We start from the raw sequence: 21,948 nt of genomic DNA on the forward strand, positions 1-21,948 counted from the left end.
ACTTGCCTTTCCACTTCAGATTAATTGATACAATATAGTTTTATGGGAAGGTGGTGAAGACTACTGATGTTTTAAGTTAATACCAGGCCACTGATACTTTGTTAGTTAATACCTTTACTTTGTTTTTCTGATTTATCCTGACTTCCTTTAGAGGATGCCACAATGGTTTGGTGTGTGTCTGGACTGTTCCCCAGGACGTAGTAATCACACTGCAGTCCAGCTCAACTTGCTCAGAAGGATGGTGGGACCAAGAAACAAGTGCTAAGGTAAAAGGAGTAAACTTGGTGTCTAAGAAATTAATTCTCTTTGCTTGTTCCGAAATAGAGGGAGGAGGAGAGTGTGAGCAAGTTACTTGAATCTCAATATTTCCTGAGAGAAGACATTTGCTAAAAAGTTTATACTGTGTTTGTATATGTGTAGGAATTTTCAGAACAGGAAATGAAAAACCACAGGTTTAGATGAATTCTATTTGGCGTTAAATTTCTACTAGAATTTAATAAGACTTGAAAACTGTTTGTAGATAAAATTAAGATTCATTTCACCTACGTAAATCATAATGTGGTCTTTAATGTTGATGGCATTTTGTAACAGGAGAAGAGATAATGTGATAAAGATATTTACAAAATATGATCACAGTATTGGTCTTTTTCCATATCTTATGGAAATTACCCCATCTCTGCAGATGCTCAGTATTTATTGCAGAATATAGAAGCCATTATGCTATTCTGTTTTCTGAAAATAGTTCACAATGTTCCATCATTATGAAATAATTTGCAGGATGGATACAGAAAAGCAGTAGAAGTCAAGTATGTATTTCAACTAAGAGGACATATTACTCCTGTTCGGACTGTTGCATTCAGTCCTGATGGACTCGCATTAGTGTCTGGTGGACTTGGTGGTCTCATGAATATTTGGTCTTTACGGGTAAGATCATCTCTGATGTGGCAAGTTTGGTTTTTTTTTTTTTTTAGTATGAGTATCTAAAATGGACAAGGCATTGAACTAGCTTTCTCCCCGCCCCCCCCACCCAGTATGTTAGAAACATTAGAGAAAGCATCATGTAAAGTAACGGAATAAAATTATAAATAATAAAATATAAAATGCAATTGTACTTAACATGGAAGTATTTTATATTTTATGGTTCTATTGATTAATGCTGTCAGCTTGGTCATGTTAATTAGGCTTTGCAGACTAGCCACTCTATCTTCATAGTTGCGCGCAAGATTCTTTTACTTTGAGACCTTTTCCAAGAATCAGATTATGTGGATTATCTCCTTAGTTATCTCCTTAGTATGATAAAAACGCTAGCTGTTTTCTTGCTTTTAGTATGAACATTTCAGTTTTTATATAGTTATTGAACAGTTTGGGAGAATATTGTCCCTTAGGAATGAGATTGTATGCATTTAAACAGAAAAGTAGCTTTGTATACACGCTGACTCAAAACACTTCTTTCCTTAGGATGGCTCAGTGTTACAGAGTGTTGTGATAGGTTCTGGAGCTATTCAGACTGCAGTATGGATACCTGAAGTTGGAGTAGCTGCTTGCTCTAACAGATCAAAGGTGACACTATGTGCTAAAGTAATATTCTTTCAAATTTTTTACTAAAAGAAAATGCCACTTGTCTGTCTTTGGTTTTCTTTTTTTTTAAATTTATTTCAATTTTTTTTAGAAATATGCAGATAGAAAATTCTATCTAACTGTGTTATATTTTCAAGACACATTGTTTTGGCTTTCAGCTATCACTTGACCCTAAAAAGACTAGGTTTTTTTAATAGTATCCCATGTTTAATTTGCAGGGGGAGGATGAAATCCTTCTGAGCTGTTGGTTATAAAGGATGCTGCACACTAGTTACATCACCTTACATGTTTAATGGCAGCAGCCATAAATAGACAACAAAAATAGGCAGAAGACAGATTTTTTTTTTTTCCCGTTATGCAGCATAAAGAAATGTTTCATTTCCCTCAGCAAATAAGATACTTCAGTGATATAACTTAATCTAAAGCAGCCTCAACCTCAGAAATTTTTAAGGAGCAGCAGAATTTATTTCGATGTTTCCAGCCAGGAACTGCTGGCATCTGAACAGAAGTTTCGTAACAGTTGATTATTCCAAAAGATGGTATTTTTTGTGAACGAAGATACATGTGGCACAAGTAATGACTCCTGTTAGTGGAGTCATGCTGCATGTGGTTCTAAGTAGCCTGGGATTCTTTGAAAGTCTCTTCTGAATTCAGACCTAATATCAAAGGTCATATTACAAGGCAAATCCTTAACTAAGGTTAATCCTACACTAAATACTAAGCTAAGGTTACAGCATTCACTGAAATGAACTCTGCTTATTGTTGTATTTGTATTCTTTCCTGGAGTGATAATTGCAGTATTGCTGTGGAAATGTGAGGAAGTGGCAAAAGGAGATGGCTACTCCATAGGATTGTCAGCAGGTTATTCACCAACAGAGACAAAAATGTTCAAGCTTGTGTGTTTTCTGGCCCCTATGGAAACTAAGATAATTGGTGATAAATCAATGGAGCTGAATAATCCTGCTTTATGAATTTTTAATTTTTAATGTGTCTTGTGACTGCTATTAAACAGGATGTGTTGGTAGTGAACTGTACATCAGAATGGATATCTTCCAATCACGTCCTTGCAACATGTAGGACTGCACTGAAACAGCAAGGAGTTCTGGGATTAAATATGGCTCCTTGCATGCGAGCTTTCTTGGAACGTTTGCCAATAATGCTTCAGGAACAGTATGCTTACGAAAAGGTAAGAAGAGCTAATGCAAACATTTAAAATCAATGTCTGACGTGAGGTCGCTGTTTGAATCTCAGCTGGTTCCAGCCTTTCACCACACAGACCCAGAGGACTTTCCTACATTCTGTTTGTGACTGTCTTTCAGTACTATCAAAGCTAGTAGTCTTCTAATTTGAGAATATTTAAAATATTGGAAAAACTTTGATTAAGCATGGAGGAAGGTGTTTTTCTACAGGACTAGCTTTGAAGGAAGGCATTTCTGAGTTGATTAATATAGATTTCTAACTTTGCATATTCAATTTCTCTCTCCCACTCCCCTCACCTTTAGCCCCATGTTGTTTGTGGAGACCAGCTTGTTCATAGTCCTTATATGCAGTGCTTGGCATCGCTTGCTGTGGGTCTTCACCTAGATCAGCTCTTGTGCAATCCACCAGTACCACCTCATCACCAGAACTGCCTCCCTGATCCTTCAGCCTGGAATCCCACTGAATGGGCCTGGCTGGAGTGTTTCTCTGCTACCATAAAAGCTGCTGAAGCCCTGGCCAAGGGAGCACAGTTCCCAGAATCCTTTACTGTTCCAGACCTGGAGCCTGTTCCAGAGGATGAGCTTACTCTCCTAATGGTAAAATGTGCTATACTGTGTCAACAGTGAAGCATGTTGTTATTGAGCATATGGTATGATGCAGTTAACATCTCTGAACCATGAAAATTTATATGCATGAACATAAGCACCAGCAATAAACGTAAGGTTATTTTTTAATTAACTGTTGGAATACACTCTAAAGATTGCTCCTGTGTGTGTACTCCTGAGCACAAGTCAGTTGCCTATTAAAAAACAAAACAAAACAAAAACCAACCCAAAACTATGACAGTAATTTTCATATGGGATAGAAGCAAGAAATGTAGAGCTTTACAGTGCTATTTTTAGAGTAACGTTTTGGCACATTTCTACACCGTATTATTTTGCTAGTGTCAGTTGTCTTTATGACTTGTTATGATGCTTAAACCAAAATAGAAATTTCAGATTGAGATTTCCTTATCAGCAAGCTTATAACATTTTAAGCCAATGTTTGCAATTAAAACTTCAAAAAGCCTTAAGCATCAGTAAACAGGAAAAGATTATTTCATCATTAATTTTGTTTGGTGTTTTTTTTTAATTTTCATTGCAGGCCATGGATAGCAGTGCCATTGGTAGATAGTTGTAGTAACGAAATAAACTTGGCCTATGGATGACAATAAAGTATTTGAGTCTGCACACATTCATTGCTGCTGCTATACTGTTTAGAATAATTTGAATGTCAATATTGTTCTTAGAAAGGAAAATATATATATATAACAGCAAAATAATGTGCATGTCTTGAACTGAATGTGGTGACTGGCTTTTGTTCTGTAGGATAACAGTAAATGGATCAATGGTATGGATGAGCAGATAATGTCTTGGGCAACGTCAAGGCCAGAGGTTAGTAAACTTGGTGGTTTGTGGTTTTTTTAGATTTTTAATCTTTTTTTTAAAACATTGTAAGCTATTGGAAGTATTCTTGTTCTGAAGCTTTCTTTCATGCTATTCAATAGGATTGGCACTTGGGAGGCAAATGTGACGTGTATCTGTGGGGAGCAGGAAGACATGGACAGTTAGCAGAAGCTGGTAGAAATGTCATGATACCAGTAGCAGCACCTTCATTCTCTCAGGCTCAGCAGGTGAACATACAAAAACAGTCATGTGCTTCTGTTTTTAACAATTTAGCATGTATTGTTCATACAGTTTGTCAGATTTACAGAATGGTAGGGGTTGGAAGGGACCTCTAGAGATCATCTCATCCAACCCCTCAGCTTGTGCAGGGACACATAGAGCAGAGGGCACAGGACTGCATCCAGGCAGGTTTTGAATGTCTCCAGGGAAGGGGACTCCACAACCTCCCTGGGCAGCCCGTTCCAGTAAAGAACCCTCTGTCACCCTCACAGTAAAGAAGTTTCTGCTCATATTGAGGTGGAACTTCCTGTGTTCCAACTTGTGCCCATTGACCCTTCTCCTGTCATTGGACGCCACTGAAAAGAGTCCAGTCACATCATCCTGACACCCACCCTTTAGATACTTACAGGTATTGATGAGACCCCCCCCATAGTCTCCTCTTCTCCAGGCTGAGCAAACCCAAGTCTCTCAGCCTTTCCTCATAAGGGAGATGCTCTCCAGTCCCTTGATCATCTTGGTAGCTCTCTGCTGGACTTGCTCAAGCAGTTCCCTGTCCTTCTTAAACTGGGGGGCCCAAAACTGGACACAATACTCTAGTGAGACCACATTTAGGGCAGAGTAGCGGGCAGGATAACCTCCCTCGACGTGCGGGCCACACTCCTTTTAATACAGCCCAGAATACCGTTGGCCTTTCTTGGCCCCAAGGGCCCATTGCTGGCTTATGGTCACCTTGCTGTCCACCAGCACTCCCACGTCCTTCTCAACAGAGCCACTTTCCAGCAGGTCAGGCCCCAACCTGTACTGGTGAGTGGGGTCGCTCCTCCCCAGGTGCAGGACCTTGCGCTTGCTCTTGTTGAGTTTCATGATGTTCCCCTCAGCCCAGCTTTCCAGCCTGTCCAGGTGTAGTTGGATGGCAGCACAGGCTTCCGGCATATCAGCCACTCCTCCCAGCTTGGTATTGTCAGTGAACTTGCTGCGGTTACACTCCTTCCCATTGTCTGGGTCATTGATGAATATATTGAACAGGACTGGACCCAGCACAGACCCCTGGGGAGCAGCACTCGTTACAGGTCTGTAACCAGACCCTGTGCTGTTGATCACGACCCACTAAGCTCTGCCCTTCAGCCAGTTTTCTGTGCACCTCACTGTCCACTCATGCAACCCACACTTTCTAAACTTCCTATGAGGATGTTATGGGAGACAGTGTCAAAAGCCTTGCTGAAGTTGAAGTAAACAATGTCCACTGCTCTCCCTTCACCTACCCAGCCAGTCATGCCATCGTAGAATGCTATCAGGTTGGTCAAGCATGATCTTCCCTTGGTGAATCCATGTTGCCTACTTCTGACAGCCTTCTTTTCCTGTACATGCCTGGAGGTGACCTCCAGGATGAACTGCTCCATCACCTTTCTGGGGATGGAGGTAAGGCTGACTGTCCTATAGTTTCCCGGGTCCTCCTTCTTGCCCTTTTTAAGGCTGGAGCGACACTGGCTACCCTCCAGCCCTTGGGCACCTCTCCTCTCCTCTATGACCTCTCAAAGATGATGGAGAGTGGCTCAGCAAGAACATCCACCACCTTCCTCAGCACTCATGGGTGCATCCCATCAGGGCCCGTGGATTTGTGAGGATGCAGTTTGCATAGGAGATCTCTGTCCCAATCCTCCTCAACCAAGGGCAAGTTTTCTTTTCTCCAGATTTTCTCTCTCACCTCTGGGGGCTGAGGTGTCTGAGAGCCAGCCTTAGCAGTAAAGACTGAAGCAAAGAAGGCATTCAGTAACTCTGCCTTCTCTGCATCCTGCATCACCAGGGCACCCATCTCATTCAGCAGTGGGTCCACTGTATCCCCAGTCTTTCTTTTACTGCTGGCATATTTGAAGAAGCCCTTCTTGTTACCTTTGACATCTCTTGCCAGATTTAGTTCCAAGCAGGCCTCCGCCTCCCTTGTTGCATCACTGCATACCCTGACAGCATCCCTGTATTTGTCCCAAGCGGCCAGTCCCTTTTGCCACATACTGTGAACCTCCTTCTTCCATTTGAGTTTTTCTAGAAGCTCTTTGCTCATCCGTGTGGGTCTCCTGGCTCCTTTGCTTGACTTCTTCCTCACAGGGATGCACCGATCTTGAGCTTGGAGGAAGTGGTCCTTGAATACCACTCAAACTCTCTTGGATCCCGCTGCCTTCTAGAGCCCTAACCCATGGGTTTCCTCCAAGCAGGTCTTTGAAGAGGCCGAAGTTAGCTCTCCTTGAAGTTCAGGGTTGTAATCCTGCTTGTCACACTGCTTCTACCATGCAGGATCCTGAACTCCACTGTTTCATGGTCACTGCAGCCAAGGCTACCCCCAACCCTCACGTTCTCACACAGACCTTTTTTGCTTGTTAATATAAGGTCCAGCAGCACATCTCGCCTTGTTGGCTTCTCCACCACTTGCATCATAAAGTTGTCCTAGATGCTCTACAGGAACCTCTTAGATTGTGCACACCTTGCCGTGTTGCTTTTCCAGCAAATATCAGGGTGGTTGAAGTCCCCCATGAGGACCAGGGGCTGTGATTGTGAGGCTACTTCCAGCTGTCTGTAGGAGGCCTTGTTGACTTCCTCTTCCTGATCAGATGCCCTGTAACAAACGCCCACAACAATGTCACCTATATTTGGCTGTCCCTTAATTTTTACCCATAAGCTCTCAGCTCATTCTTCCTCTACCCCTAGGCAGAGCTTGATGCATTCCAGTTGCTCCCTCACATGAAGAGCAACTCCCCCACCTCGCCTTGCTGGTCTGTCTTTCCTGAAAAGCCTGTAGCCATCCATGACAGCATTCCAGTCATGTGAGCTATCCCACCATCTCTGTGATTGCAATGAGATGATGGCCCTGTGACCGCACACAGATATCTGGTTCCTCCTGTTTATTCCCCATGCTGTATGCGTTCGTGTACAGGCATTTTGGAGAGGTAACTGAACATACAGGTTTTCCCGGAGGGGTGCACATGGACCCACTATAGCCACGCACAACCTTGAGGTGGTTGGTCTTCTGATTGTCATCTCATGGGGCAGGTAAGGCACCTTTATCACTGCTCTGGTTGGCCTGTCTTATTCCCCCATTGTATGTGATAGCATTAGCATTGCCACTTTGGCCCCTGCCTCCAAGTTCTTCAGTTTAAAGCCCTCCTCACCAGGTTGGCCAGCCTGCTGCCAAAGATTCCCTTGCCTCTTCCAGACAGGTGGATTCCATCCCTCCCTAGCAGCCTATGGTTGTTGAAGAAAGTCCCATTGTCATAAAAGCTAAAACCCTCACTTCAGCATCAGCCACGTAACCAAGAGTTGATTTGCAGTATTCACCTATTTCTAGTTGTCCATTTTTCTCCAATAGGTAATATGGTGGAGAAGATAACTTGGGCACCAATATTTTTCACTTGCTTTCCCAAGAAAACCAAATTTCTCTCTAAATGACTTTTCAGTTTGTTGTTTGAATTTACTGTAAAGTACCCCAAAACCAAGTATTTTTACTAAAGAGGAAGTCTTTAATGACTTGACAAATTCAAGCCAAGAAGCCACTGAAATCTGACAAACAAAATTGGTTGATATGAGCATGATTTGAAAATACCTGCACAGTTTAATGTAATACATGTGCCAATTTTGTTTTCCAAAATAACTGATACTCAGTATGGAAACATCAAAACTAAATCTCAGGTAGGAGTATATTGTGATTTCTTTCACTGGAAAAAGGTTTGCCAAAACTAGTAGCAAGTTTCAGTGAAGTAATCTTTATTATGATGTGATTGGGTAACAAAACTTTGTCAGACGTGGGATGAGTGAAGTCTGATGTGGGTCGTCACACAGGTATTTGCAGTGTGACAAAAGGGTCTGTTTTCTTGATATAATTACAAAGAAAAATTTAAAAGGAAGATTGTACATTGTAATACAGATATTACAGCATTGCTGCATCTAACACAAAAATAATTAAAACTCCTTTATGTCTTTCTAAACTAGGTTGTTTGTGGTCAGAATTGTACTTTTGTCATTCAAGCTAATGGCACAGTTTTGGCTTGCGGAGAAGGGAGCTATGGACGACTGGGACAAGGAAATTCTGATGATCTACATGTATTAACAGTCATTTCAGCACTGCAAGGTAAGATTGTTGCATTTGTAATAAGTCAAATGATAAAGCACACGTAAGCATTTTGGTAGTTAATGATTTGTCTTGATGGTATTTTTGCAGATTTACACATTAAAATATCATAGTCTTTCATTAAAAAATTGAACAAATAAATTAGATGTTTATTTCTAATTAGTAATACGTTACAATTCCTTAATTTTAAGAAGGCTTCACGAAAAAGTGTTTGCTCAAGATAAGAACATTTAATTTCAAAACTAATGGCAGGCCAGAAGCATAGGTTTTACATGAGAAGACAAAGGTTTTGTTCAAAATAAAAATAAATAAATTGCTATAACAAGAAGACTGCCACTGTGGTTGGTTCTGTTCCCCAGACTTAATTGACTACCACTACGGGCACTTGGATAAATGTATATTAAGGGTTTATTATAATTTATTCTAAATTCTGTTTTCTCATTTTTCTTCAACAGGTTTTGTTGTAACACAACTGGTGACCTCTTGTGGTTCTGATGGACATTCCATGGCTTTAACAGAAAGTGGGGAAGTCTTTAGCTGGGGAGATGGAGATTATGGCAAACTGGGACATGGGAACAGTGACAGACAGCGCAGGCCTAGACAAATAGAGGCTCTGCAAGGAGAAGAAGTAGTGCAGGTTCCAAAATACTTTTTGTCTCCTACAAACTGCAGGCATGGTAACCTAGTACTAGGAATGTTCCACGACTGTTGTCAGTCCTGACAGCTTGAAATCATATATGGAATGAAAACAGGCAACTTTTTACTTCTCTGAGCCTTATGAACCAAGTTGTTTATTTCCAGTTGAGGGATATTATTATAACAGAGCACATTGTTGGGGTGTGATGTTAATTGACAGTTGTTAATGGAGAAGACTAAAAATTAGAAAGACCATGGAAGAGAGGGATGATCAAAGATTGTCAAAATACAGACACAATTTAGAAGTTTCCATTGGTCCTTGTCAGGTGTCTATGACCTACAAAACTAGTCACCGAGACCTCCTCCTAAGTACTAAGTGTGCATGATAACAATATATAAAAACATACTTGGCTTTGACTGGAGGTTTCTTTATAAAAATGTAGAATATTCATACAACAAAAGCAATCTGTTTGCAGAAAACAGTAGTCGGTAAAAATAAATAAATAAAGCACCTGAAAGCTTTCTTTATGCAAATACCTGCCCGTCCTCCTCCTCAGTATTATGATGAGAAGAATAAGAGATTGGTTGTTGGAGAAATCATTAATACTAAAATACCTGTATTGTAGCTCTTTAAGAAATGAATATAGTTTAGGGGAGGCAAAGTTGTCACATATTTATGTGTAATAGCTAATACATATTTTCCCCGAAAATTTAAAATGTATGTAACAATTACATTTATTTTGCTTCCAGATGTCATGTGGCTTCAAACACTCAGCCGTGGTGACAGCAGATGGCAAACTTTTTACATTTGGCAATGGTGATTACGGTCGATTAGGACTTGGAAATACTTCCAATAAGAAACTTCCAGAAAGAGTGACGGCGCTGGAAGGTTACCAGATTGGACAGGCATGGTTTATCTAAAACTAGCAATGTATCTGCTGATATTTTCAACATATTTGAGTGTTCTGGGGTTTTTTTAACCTTGGCTTTTATTTTGATTATGATGGCTGATGTCAGAATTTGACTATGCATAATTTTTTAAATAATTACTTTCCTGACTCTCTTGATCCTCTTTCTGCAAAACTACCCATTTTAACATTTCAAGATTTGGGCGTTTTAAAGCATGAATTCATGAGCTATTTTGTATTCTTAAACAATGAGCATGTGTAGCATAATACTATCCTTTGGTTCTAGGAGCGGAGAGGAAGCAAATACCTAAAAAATACTACTGTGGTCCTAAATGTCTTTAAAGCACTATGCTAAGCAATGGAGGTTTTAATGGTTTTAAAAAGATACTTATTTTTAAAACATTTTTTTTTTCTTAAAGGTAGTTGGGGTTAGTGAGTTAGTAGTGAGTTAGCAAAAACTGTAGTATGAACATACTTCTCTCAACCAGGTGGCCTGTGGACTCAATCATACTGTAGCTGTGTCAACAGATGGCTCAATGGTTTGGGCTTTTGGAGATGGAGATTATGGTAAACTTGGTTTGGGAAATTCTACTGCAAAATCCTCACCGCAGGTTAGAATTCATAGAGAAATTGTTCTTTGCATAAATTTTCAGTGGTGTTAAACGTGTTAAACTGCGTTCAGAATGTGATTTGCAGAAGTTAAATTAATTCCTCCCACTATACTCTTTTAATACCATCTACCATAAATAATTCTGATGATACCTTATGCTGGGCCTGATACTTTGAAGGATTTCACGTAAATAATAGTGACTTCATCTCAGTGGTGATACTAATAGTGAAAATCTTAGGATTAACTTAAAGAATATAACTTTCTTATATTGGAATTTGGGGGGAGGGTTGTTCACACACTCACCTGCTTCCCATGCCACTCCCCACTCACTCCTAGTAAACAAAAGGTATTTAGAATCCTCGTATGTAGAATAAGTTGTTAGTTCCATTAAAGAGAAAACTGTGTCTCAGTTTCCTGTGTTGATTTACAAGCATTAATTAGAGTAATTCTACGATGTATGCATTGCATAGTGGGAATTACAAGATTTCTTTTTGGAAGCAGGAGTTACAGATTGAAGTAATGTTTGCTTTCTATTTATATCATCGTAATACCATAGCTCTTTTTCCTTTCACTTACCCCTTAGAAAGTGGATATTCTTTGTGGAATTGGAATTAAAAAAGTTGCCTGTGGAACCCAATTCTCTGTTGCACTGACAAAAGATGGTCATGTGTATACTTTTGGACAAGGTATGACAATCTTCTGTTTGGACCTTTCCATCTATAGGTTTGTGTGTATTGCAAGCGAAAGGAAGACTATGCAGACACATTTGTAAGATTGACCTAATGCTGACTTTTAGATTTGTGCTAACCAAATCTGAATTTTGGAATATCAACAATGCAATTTTAACATAGACCTAAAATCCAGATTTGTAGCTCTATTTAGTTTGATCTCAGGATAGCCTTTCAGTTTACTAATCTACTTTTTGAAGAGTGTTTTCCTAAAACTTAATTGAATTTCACGTATCCGAAAACATGGGGTTACTTAAAAGTTTACTTTGTCCAATAAAGCAAATTCCTACACAAGGTGTTTAAAAATCTGGACAGGAGAACTTCCAGGTGCTCTGAATTAAACGTGTTTAAACTTACCAAGTCAATTAATTCATATGTATTACAAAATGGTAGATCTAGAAGTCTTGTTTTAATAGAATTTGATCTTGTTTCTGACTTAAAGTGAAAATAACAGCTTTAGTAATATTAATGAGCACTGTAGGAAGCACTGTTTTGTAGGAAATGTACACTAGATTTCTCTCTAACCAACTGCACTTGTGTCCCAGTTCCAAAAGTATGTAGAATTGCTTTTTGTCCCTCCCTGACTTCTGCCTGCAAGTAAAATTAACTTTTTAATGTTCTTTACATTGACATGTGTTTGCAATTTTAGATCGCCTGATAGGTTTGCCAGAAGGTCGAGCTCGAAATCACAACAGACCCCAACAAGTTCCAGTCCTGTCAGGAATCTTCATCGAAGACATAGCTGTAGGAGCAGAGCATACACTAGCTTTGTCATCTACAGGGGACGTATATGCTTGGGGTAGCAACTCTGAAGGGCAGGTATGTACTATTCCCTGTTTATGTCTAACCTTTATAAGGCTACAGTAGCCCTTTATAGATGTGGTTGGAATATCTTTATTTTGGTGGCAAAGAAGCTTTTCTTTTTGTTCTCCTTCTACCCCTCAGCCGTAATAACATTTTAAGCATTTCCATTATTTTCTTTTTTTATTTCCTATGCATTTATATGGTAGTAGTTTGGGAAAGCACTGAAAACATTCTACCCAAAATATTCTCATTGAAGCTTTTGTTTTTAAAAAAATTACAAATTTTTACCTAATTCTTGAGCATTCATCAATTTTATCAACAGCACAACATTTATGGTTGATATTAATCAGATTTGTGAACCCATTTAGGTGCTTCTCAGAAAGAAAATATAAATTGATTTTTTTAGAGTAATTTTTTAAAGTCAGGAAAAAAATTAGTAAATAATAAATTCTCCCTTTTCTTTGGCACCCTAATCTTACTTATCCCTGCCCTTAAAAGTCCATTTTCTCCCTCACCCCATGTATAACTCAAATTTTTGAAAGGACTCCAGCTTTGACAATTTCGCATGCTACAAGTATAAGAGCCTCTTGATATTGGCTGTTGATGTTTCAGGAAGTTTGGGCAAAGTTAGTCCTCTGGTATTTCAGAATTAAGTTTTTGAGAAGGGCTGTTGAGCAAGCTGTTTAGAATAATTTCTGAGAGAAACCTCTTTGGTTTTTTGGGTTTTTTAAATAGGGTACTTGCTTTGTGTTTCTCAAGGAGAAAAAGTTGTCAGGGGAAAAATTCAGAGAAACTTCATTCCGACGGCCTGTTTTACATGATTTTCCTTGCCGTGGAAAAACTTCATTTTATATGAAGTGGTAAAAAAAATTTATACTCTTATAATATGAAATTTTCACTTTTAGAATAGGACATGAAACTGTCAGTAAAAAGTCAGAACAGCTTCAGTAAACTTTCTCTTTACACAAATTGTGTTTTCATAAAATATTGTAGGAATTTGTGTGTAAGAAGAAAAATGCTATTTAAATGGCACAGAAGAGACATATGAGCTATGTTGATTATGCATGAGAGAGACTGTGCGACATATATGATTTAGCAGCATAGATTAGTTCCTCCATCTGCAAAAGAGCTGGCAAAAAATTTCTAAATATTTTAAGGTCATTTTGACACCTAGATCTGCTACTCCCATTAAATATGGATGCAATATTCTATTGAAAATAAAAGGTAAATGCTAACATAATAAAAGATACATACTGTAAATACTTTTTATCCCAGTATAAGCTGTAGATTAATACCATTTTTTACCATTCACTCTGAGTTTTTGCTTAGAGAGTTCTAGAAGTATCATCAGTTGTTGATTCTTATTTGTCCCTTTCACATCTGTTACAAATTATCAGCTTGGACTGGGCCATACCAACCATGTCAGAGAACCAACCCTAATAACAGTCCTGCAAGGAAAGAATGTTCGACAGATTTCAGCAGGACGTTGCCACAGTGCTGCCTGGACAGCTCCCCCTGTTCCACCAAGAGCTCCAGGTAAAGACCTGAGATAGTTTGTACGGACATTTGATTTAGTCTTTGTGTTTCCTGGGGGATGAGTGCAACAAGAACTTTTGAACATTTGGGACAAAACATGTTTTGTTTTATATCGATGCAGGTTTTCAAATGATCTTCGTCTCTTAATTTTGCCACTGTCATGGTTTAACTCCAGTAGGCAGCTAAGCACCGCATAAGCTGCTGCAAAGAAAATTAACTCCCTCCCAGCCAAAGCAGTACAGATACCCTTTATGAAAGAATGCTTTTTTTCTTTTTCTCTGGTAGGTGTTTCAGTGCCTTTACAGCTTGGTTTACCTGATGCCATTCCACCACAGTATGGGGCACTGAAAGAAGTGAGCATTCATACAGTACGAGCAAGGCTCAGACTGCTGTACCATTTTTCTGACCTCATGTACTCTTCATGGAGATTACTTAACCTCAGTCCCAATAACCAGGTAAAATTCCATTTTAAAAAAACCCTAGCTTAGCTATGTTGTGTTATGCCATGTCACTAGAGAGTTTCTGACCAGATCAAGATGGAACTTAGTAATAAGTTCTATAGGTTTTTTTATAATAAATTAAAAAAAAATATATACCTCTGGATTAAACCAAACTTTGTCAAAGTATTGTTATATATCTTTGCCTATGCTAAGATATCTATATCTTTGCCTATGCTAACGTTGACATGTCTGTGTTTCAGTTTCCAAAAGCTTACTAGCCTCAAAGCTAAAAACTAACCTGTCTATTTCCTGAAACATTGAAATGCTAGTGATTATTATGAAGGCTTTTATTCTGTAAAGAATGGAATTAACGTCCTTTATTAATATGTTTATTCTCATACCGCTTTACTGCAGAACAGTACATCTCATTACAATGCTGGAACATGGGGAATAGTTCAAGGACAGCTAAGGCCCCTGCTAGCACCACGAGTATACACGCTCCCCATGGTACGATCTATAGGAAAAACTATGGTTCAGGGAAAAAACTATGGGCCACAGATTACTGTGAAGAGAATATCAACCAGGTCAGTATTGTTTTCACAGGCATTGTATTAGACCTTAAACAAATACTGACATTCACACATTTTCCATAAATTTTGGCAAACTGAGCTCTCTGTACAACTTTGTTAGTAACTTCAGTAGCCTTTACGTGTTTATAAGTTACATTGGCCTTTTTTTTTTTTTTTTTTTTTTTAAAAGAGGTAGGAAATGCAAGCCCATTTTTGTACAGATAGCAAGACAAGTGGTAAAGCTGAATGCATCAGACCTTCGCCTACCTTCCCGTGCCTGGAAAGTGAAACTGGTTGGAGAAGGAGCTGATGATGCAGGTGGAGTGTTTGATGACACTATTACAGAAATGTGTCAGGTATGAAATTCTGTTAGTTCAAAATGTCCAAGTAGAGCTTTTGTTCTCTCTGGTGTCTTTTAGTATCTTTCAAATTTCCTTTTTGCAGCTTAGCAAATACTTGTTCTTCAGTCATGAGCCACTCACTATTGCTGCCTACTTAGGGATGCCGCAATCTAGCAAGACTTCTTTATCCTCAGGGACAAGGAGATGCCATAAGGCCGCACTATAACTAGTATTACAGTAGGCCCCTTGGAATTCTGAGATGGCCTCTACACATTATGGGAACATTTTGCAGCCCCCCATTCTGTCCAGCCAATACCTTCTATAAAACAAGTTGTACTGTATTCCGTGGTTACAGTGCATTCTGTGCATATAATACAGAAACACCTCAGGCAGGTGTTTCTCATACATACATACTCAGGTTCAGTGCTGGAAAGGAGATCAGTAGGATATAGTGCACGCTTTTGCCTGTCTGTAACCAGGATATTGTTGCTATTGTCAACATAGCTGTCTTTTCAAATTCACTTGGAAAGTGAAGGCTTCAGGCTCCCAGGACTAAGATAAAGCTGGGCAATGCTAATGTGTACTGCTTACAATTTTAAAGGTGTGTCTCAGCCCTGTGATACAACTATGATTGTAGCCAGGAGAAGGATTCAAGACAATGCTGGCTGGAGAAGTTTGGTTGTTTCCTAATCTTCCAGGAGCCTCAAAACCCAAAGAATGAGGATCAGTAAGGATAAGTAGTGTATCTGCTTAGTCTGGGGCAGGGCAACAGCTATGGATAGTGCTGGAGCTGGCATTGGAGTTAGAGTTAGGATACAGGATGGAAGAAACTGAAGAACTCCATTTATTATTGGAGTTTCTGAAGTCTGTAAGACTAGAGAAGGGTTGATTTCAGGTAAGGACTTCAGGAGTAATTTTTGGGTTCTTTCCTAGACAGTTTACATTAAATACGAGGTGTGATGAGGGTACAGAACAGAAATAATTACTTCATTTTCGGTTCTTGAAAAAGCTGCAGCAGTAGGGTGTTTAGCTTATGGCTTCTGAGTATTTCTGAAACAGGTACGAGGAATGTATCACAGAGCAGTCACAGTAAAAAGCTATTACAGTCTGACATAAGGGCAGGTCTTAAAATGAACGTGTTTTTATTACTAAAAATCATCCCTACCATGTTGACTTTCTCTTAAATGCTATCCATTAATTTGTAAGAAGTAATCATCACTATAATGGAATATTCTGTCTTGTAATGCTATAATGTCGTAAGATTTCAGTAATAGGTGTCGTATCCCTGTGTCTAAGAAGGCTTTTTCGTTGTTGATTTTTAAGGAACTGGAAACTGGAATAGTAGACCTGCTTATTCCTTCCCCAAATGCTACAGCTGAAGTAGGATACAATAGGGATAGGTAAGTTGTCCAGGATTTGCTTTTATTGCAGATGTTAGTGGGTGAAAAGTAAAATTTTCTATTGACTGTTTTATACCAAATGAGGAGACTTCATGATTGTCTCTAGTACATTGTTTCCATCAGGTTGTGATGTTACTTTATTGTGGAGGAGAGGGCATGGTTTTAACATGAACTTCCTGGATTGCTTATTGCAGAATTCCGAGTAATATCAAGAGTGCCCACCTTTTAGGTCAGGATTAGTTCTGCCTATCTTGGCCTCCATTATTTTAACAGCTAAAGATAACAGTAGTCTTCTCATTTGGACTCCCCTTGCTGACAATTGTGTTGGCAGTTACTGTGCTGTGATTAGAACTATTTTGTATTTTACTTCTAATGAAGTAGCATAGAAACGATACTAGAGTATTTTCACTGAGTCTTTGTTCTTTCAGGTTTCTCTTTAACCCTTCAGCATGTTTAGATGAACATCTGATGCAGTTTAAGTTCTTGGGCATTCTCATGGGTGTAGCTATTCGTACAAAAAAGCCATTAGATCTTCATTTGGCTCCAATGGTCTGGAAGCAACTTTGTTGTATCCCACTCATCTTGGAGGATTTGGAGGAGGTAGATCTGCTCTATGTGCAGACCCTCAACAGCATTCTTCACATTGAAGACAGTGGGATTACTGAAGAAAATTTCCATGAGGTAAGGTATAAAAGGTGGAGCTTTTAGGTTTATTTGGGAAGCAGTTACTTAATCTGATTGACCTTAACTTCAGTATTTCTATAACTCAGTGTCTCCATTATTGGGTAACAAGCATTTCATATGCATTTGGAATAGTTTGTGATCTTATTACAGTTCTAGGTGAGTGATAGTAAAATATTAAACTTAAATCATGAGAGTTATTTACTCTGAACATTCTTTTTCTGTTTTGCATAACAGATGATTCCTTTAGATTCTTTTGTTGGCCAAAGTGCTGATGGTAAAATGGTTCCCATAATCCCAGGAGGGAACAGTATCCCACTTACCTTTTCAAACAGGAAAGAATATGTGGAGAGGGCAATTGAGTACAGACTCCATGAAATGGACCGTCAGGTAAGAATCTTGTTGTGACCCTACCCCCATTGTTAATGCAAGCAGTGGTTTTAATTTATACAAATTTCTATTACAGTTTATTAGAGCGTAAGAAAAACTTGGCTTTCTACATCTCACCTGGATCCCTGTGGCTTCCCCCCCACACCCACACAAACTGTTTGGGGGTTTTATTTTATATTAGTCCTATTTTTCTTGGTAATTGTTCAGTCGGCAAAAGAGCATTAGAAATTAGAACTTCTCTTTCATTAGAGTAGCCCCACTGCAGCAGTCAGCCCCACTTGAGAAAATAACCTGCAATTGTGCATGCTGTGTACTGTAACTAGACATTATAGCAACACAGAGACTAGCTAAAGTAAATATTATTGATAGTTTTTTAACTTAAAAACTGTTTCTTTTCTGCTTTAGCACAGAAGCTACAAATGTTTCATTATATATTTTAAGAAGTGTAACTTACCCATTTGCATACTTTTGTCTATTTTGTCATTTGTATAGTGCAGGTTTTGAAAGTGGTATATTAATTACATGCTAGAAGAATTCTTTTATCTCAAGATACAGATGCATGCATGATATTACCTGCATTAGAAAAGCAACTCTCTGATCAGAGGTACCAAATCCTAGGTCTTCTAGAACAACAATATGACTTTGTTACAGCTCAGATATAGTGTATATACACAGTTTTTTGGTTTAGCCATCATCATTTGTGCTGCTAACTTGTAATTACTGAAGTTCTTCTGTTCTGTATCAAAACATGTTCTTTAATATGCAATTACAATTCAAAATACCTGTGGTATTCCCAAGGATTTTGAGAGAGGATACAGCCTTTACAGGGGGGGTGTGTGTGGGATGCTGTATTTGGCAGATGAGTTCTATAATTCTGTCTTTTAATCCCGTTTCTCAGCTGATATATTACTCGTGCATTTGGATGGTACGGTAACTGGCAGAGGTAAGACAATTGCACTTCAAGTGTCTTCTTTTTTGTGCGATAGGTGGCTGCTGTAAGAGAAGGAATGTCTTGGATTGTTCCAGTTCCTTTGTTGTCCCTTCTGACAGCCAAGCAGTTGGAGCAAATGGTCTGTGGAATGCCAGAAATATCAGTTGAAGTTCTGAAGAAAGTTGTGCGATACAGAGAAGTTGATGAGCAGCATCAGCTAGTACAGTGGTTCTGGCATACTCTTGAAGAATTTTCAAATGAAGAGAGAGTCCTTTTCATGAGGTTTGTGTCAGGAAGATCTCGATTGCCAGCCAACACAGCTGATATCTCTCAGCGATTCCAAATAATGAAGGTTGATAGGGTAAGATGCTGTTTTCAGTTTTCGGGTTTTTTTTTATTCCTATAATCTGTCCTTTGACTATCGGAGACAGGTTCCTGTAATTGTAAATTTATAGAGAGAGTATGGGATGGGATACACTCTGAGCCATTAAAAGCAAACGTTTTAATTGTGTAGAAGTACATACACTGCATGAATTGCATCTTAATTCATTTGGTGCATTTACTACAGTTATATGATTGAGGATCATGACAAGTTCTTGCACAAGAAGCAAACCTTCTTGTATTGTAACTTTTCCACAGTCATTTTCTGTTCCAATCCCTTTTTCATTTGACAATTTTCACTCTTTTAAGTTTTAAATCTGTGAAGGTGGCAACATGTGACCGGCAGTGAACTCAGACATCTTAAAACCACTGTAATGAGTTTACGGTATCTTACTTTACATACAGAATGCATTCACTTGGCATTACTTCTGGTTTTTGTGCAGTGAAAGCCACATTCTCTGTCAACTACATGAATCAAAAAGTTGGCAAAATCTAAGATAAGAGTGGCTTGACTGTCATCTTTAGTTAGGTGTCTCTCAAATTGCCTTATGTTAAGGCAGACTGTGATACGTAATTTGAATGTTGCTTGGTGTCTTCCAGCGGGCTGCTAAGTAGTAGTGCAATCAACTTTTCACATAGTTGAATTTTGTTAGTGGGTCAAATTATTTACAGAGCAGGTGATACAGCAGCAGTTTTGCACGTACTTAAGGGTGAAACAAGTGATGTAAACAAGGGAGAGTTTAAGAAGTCTGCTTCTTAAAATGAATTTTGAGCTAGAATGTGAACATGCTGAATGATAGAGGCAAGGAGCAGAGGGAGCAATGAAATATGGATATGTTGCGGTTTTTCCTTCATTCACAACTTAACAGTGTCCCACCTTTTATCCATTTCCACAGCCTTACGACAGCTTGCCTACCTCACAGACTTGTTTCTTTCAACTGAGGCTCCCACCTTACTCCAGTCAACTAATCATGGCAGAGCGTTTGCGCTATGCAATCAATAATTGCAGGTCTATAGATATGGACAATTACATGCTCTCACGGAATGTGGACAATGCAGAGGGCTCAGACACAGATTATTAATATTCTGTGAACAAAATCATCTTCCTTTTACTACAAATAGTGCCCTAAGTCCAATTAATCATTGACATAATTTTACAGTAACCATAGATGTTTTAGGAGCATAAAACCAGATGTTAATAGACAGTGGCCACATTTTAGTTACTCTAAATGTAATAAAAATTAGATGTTTTTATTTTTTTGTGATTGTAAAAAAGAAAAAAGGAAAAAGAAAACAAAAAAAGTATTGTCATTAAGTTTTTTTTCTCCTTTTTTGGTTACTTTTGATAAGTTTGCATGGAGACATTTTGGTGCATTTTTGTTGGGAATAGTACATTTGTAAGCCCTCCCAGTGAACATGAAGAGTTGTACATTGTGTATAATTGTTCATTAGCGAGGACAGTTTTACATGAATATTCACATATTTATTTTGTTTTAATTTGAATTGCCTGTGCAGGGTTCCTTATGCAGAGAAAAATAAAGCAAATTCAAGAATCAGTTGCTTGTATGCATTTGTGAACTGTGATTTGTTTACTCAGTCTTCATACTTTTATATTTTGTCTCAGGAAATTATAGTGTTTAGACAGGACAAGACATTTGAAGCATCTCTAAATGTTTATCTTCAACAAAACTAATGTGTAGTACTATACTCTGCATTCTTAATATCTTTGAGGTATTTGGTTTTTCAGGTATATGACTACTTACTCCTCGTACTTCAATATGAGTTAACATTGTACTTCGTTCCTTCTTGATTTTTATTTAAACATTTTTCTTCTCCAGAGTAGTAGTGGTTGACAATAATAATATACTTCCACCTTGACTCAGAAACCTTTATGTCTTTTATTAAAAAAAATAAATCCTTTTGCATATACAGGTTGATGTAGTTGATTCCTGGTCAGAGTACAAAAAAATTCAAATGAAAGTGACAGGGTAGTAGTCAAGGCCATAGATTTTATAGCTGTGACTGTATTATGAGCAGCAGGGTGTGGCTTACACTGTAATGTTCATATTTGGTTAGGACAGTAATGTACCCTAGAAAGAATTTTTTGGTTTGTGTCTTAGGGAAGTGCTGAAGAACAGGTAATTCCCCAGTGTCTCTATCCAAAACATGATTTGTGTCAAACCACAAATACTGCTTGGTGTTCAGGAGCAGGATTTAACTGGGCTGAGGAAAAGGGTGGAGTCTGTCCCTAGGTGAGGCACTGCTACTCTGCCCTGATTTTTCCCCCAACTTCATTCTCACTGAACTCATTGGTAAGGATGCTGTGGGGCCAAAGGGCTAGTGAGAACATTTATTAATTTAAATTCACCTGGGACAAGACTGGTCCATCTGAGTCTGGAGAAGAGGGTAGAAATTCCTGTTGTTCTCCCTCGTGTGATTGTTGTACGTTAGCAGGGATTGATAGAGAAACTTCCTGGTTGTCCAAGACTGAACTGGTAGTGTATTGCTGCCAGTTAATAGTGGTCAAAGGGCTGACTTGATAGATAAGCTGTAAAAATTTGTAGATCCGGGTTTTATCCGCTGAAGTTCTTTTGATTAGGACTAGTTGTTGGCTCATGAAAAAGGCATGACCAAGAACCAGACTGAAACATGAAACATCTAGTGGGGGGGCTTTCACAGTTGTGGGGAAGGGGAGACTTGGGCCTCTGAAATCATGCAGGCTTAGTTTCCTGGCTCATTATGTATTATGGTTCCAAATTGGACTGAGATTTTGATGTCCCATCACTCTGTTGTGGGAGAGTATATTCACATCTTGGTCTAAATTTGTAGGTGTAATACAGGAAAAAGATAAGGTTTTAAATAAAAGGGAAAACTCTAGGGGGAAACTGCTATATAAAGTCCTGTATTATTGCCTGCTAGACTTCATGTATGTGTCCAAATTAGTGCTACTAATTTGTCAGTCTGTTTCAATCAGGCACAGAAAATAATAGAACTGGCCTAAAAATTACAGTTTTGTAGACTCTGCAGTTGGCTT

At 38.7% G+C, this 21,948-nt stretch overlaps 1 protein-coding gene across 12 annotated transcripts in view; it reads left to right on the forward strand.

The window, feature by feature from the left end:
- HERC1 (HECT and RLD domain containing E3 ubiquitin protein ligase family member 1) overlaps positions 1-20,480 on the forward strand; it is a 118,334-nt gene extending 97,854 nt beyond the window's left edge. For all 12 annotated transcript variants that reach the window (XM_075100026.1, XM_075100025.1, XM_075100024.1 and 9 more), the window contains exons 57-78: positions 152-266; positions 778-924; positions 1,459-1,560; positions 2,591-2,764; positions 3,081-3,374; positions 4,146-4,211; positions 4,325-4,450; positions 8,421-8,559; positions 9,015-9,196; positions 9,946-10,101; positions 10,592-10,714; positions 11,297-11,399; positions 12,091-12,260; positions 13,643-13,781; positions 14,067-14,236; positions 14,636-14,805; positions 14,981-15,146; positions 16,455-16,531; positions 16,960-17,212; positions 17,450-17,602; positions 18,589-18,894; positions 19,811-20,480. In XM_075100026.1, coding sequence (XP_074956127.1) covers positions 152-266; positions 778-924; positions 1,459-1,560; positions 2,591-2,764; positions 3,081-3,374; positions 4,146-4,211; positions 4,325-4,450; positions 8,421-8,559; positions 9,015-9,196; positions 9,946-10,101; positions 10,592-10,714; positions 11,297-11,399; positions 12,091-12,260; positions 13,643-13,781; positions 14,067-14,236; positions 14,636-14,805; positions 14,981-15,146; positions 16,455-16,531; positions 16,960-17,212; positions 17,450-17,602; positions 18,589-18,894; positions 19,811-19,996 — 3,517 coding nt within the window. In that variant the 3' untranslated portion in view covers positions 19,997-20,480. The remainder of the gene's footprint in view (positions 1-151; positions 267-777; positions 925-1,458; positions 1,561-2,590; positions 2,765-3,080; positions 3,375-4,145; positions 4,212-4,324; positions 4,451-8,420; positions 8,560-9,014; positions 9,197-9,945; positions 10,102-10,591; positions 10,715-11,296; positions 11,400-12,090; positions 12,261-13,642; positions 13,782-14,066; positions 14,237-14,635; positions 14,806-14,980; positions 15,147-16,454; positions 16,532-16,959; positions 17,213-17,449; positions 17,603-18,588; positions 18,895-19,810) is intronic.
- Positions 20,481-21,948: the final 1,468 nt, after the last annotated feature.

The sequence above is a fragment of the Phalacrocorax aristotelis genome, chromosome 7 (assembly GCF_949628215.1).
Source record: "Phalacrocorax aristotelis chromosome 7, bGulAri2.1, whole genome shotgun sequence".
NCBI lineage: Eukaryota > Metazoa > Chordata > Aves > Suliformes > Phalacrocoracidae > Phalacrocorax > Phalacrocorax aristotelis.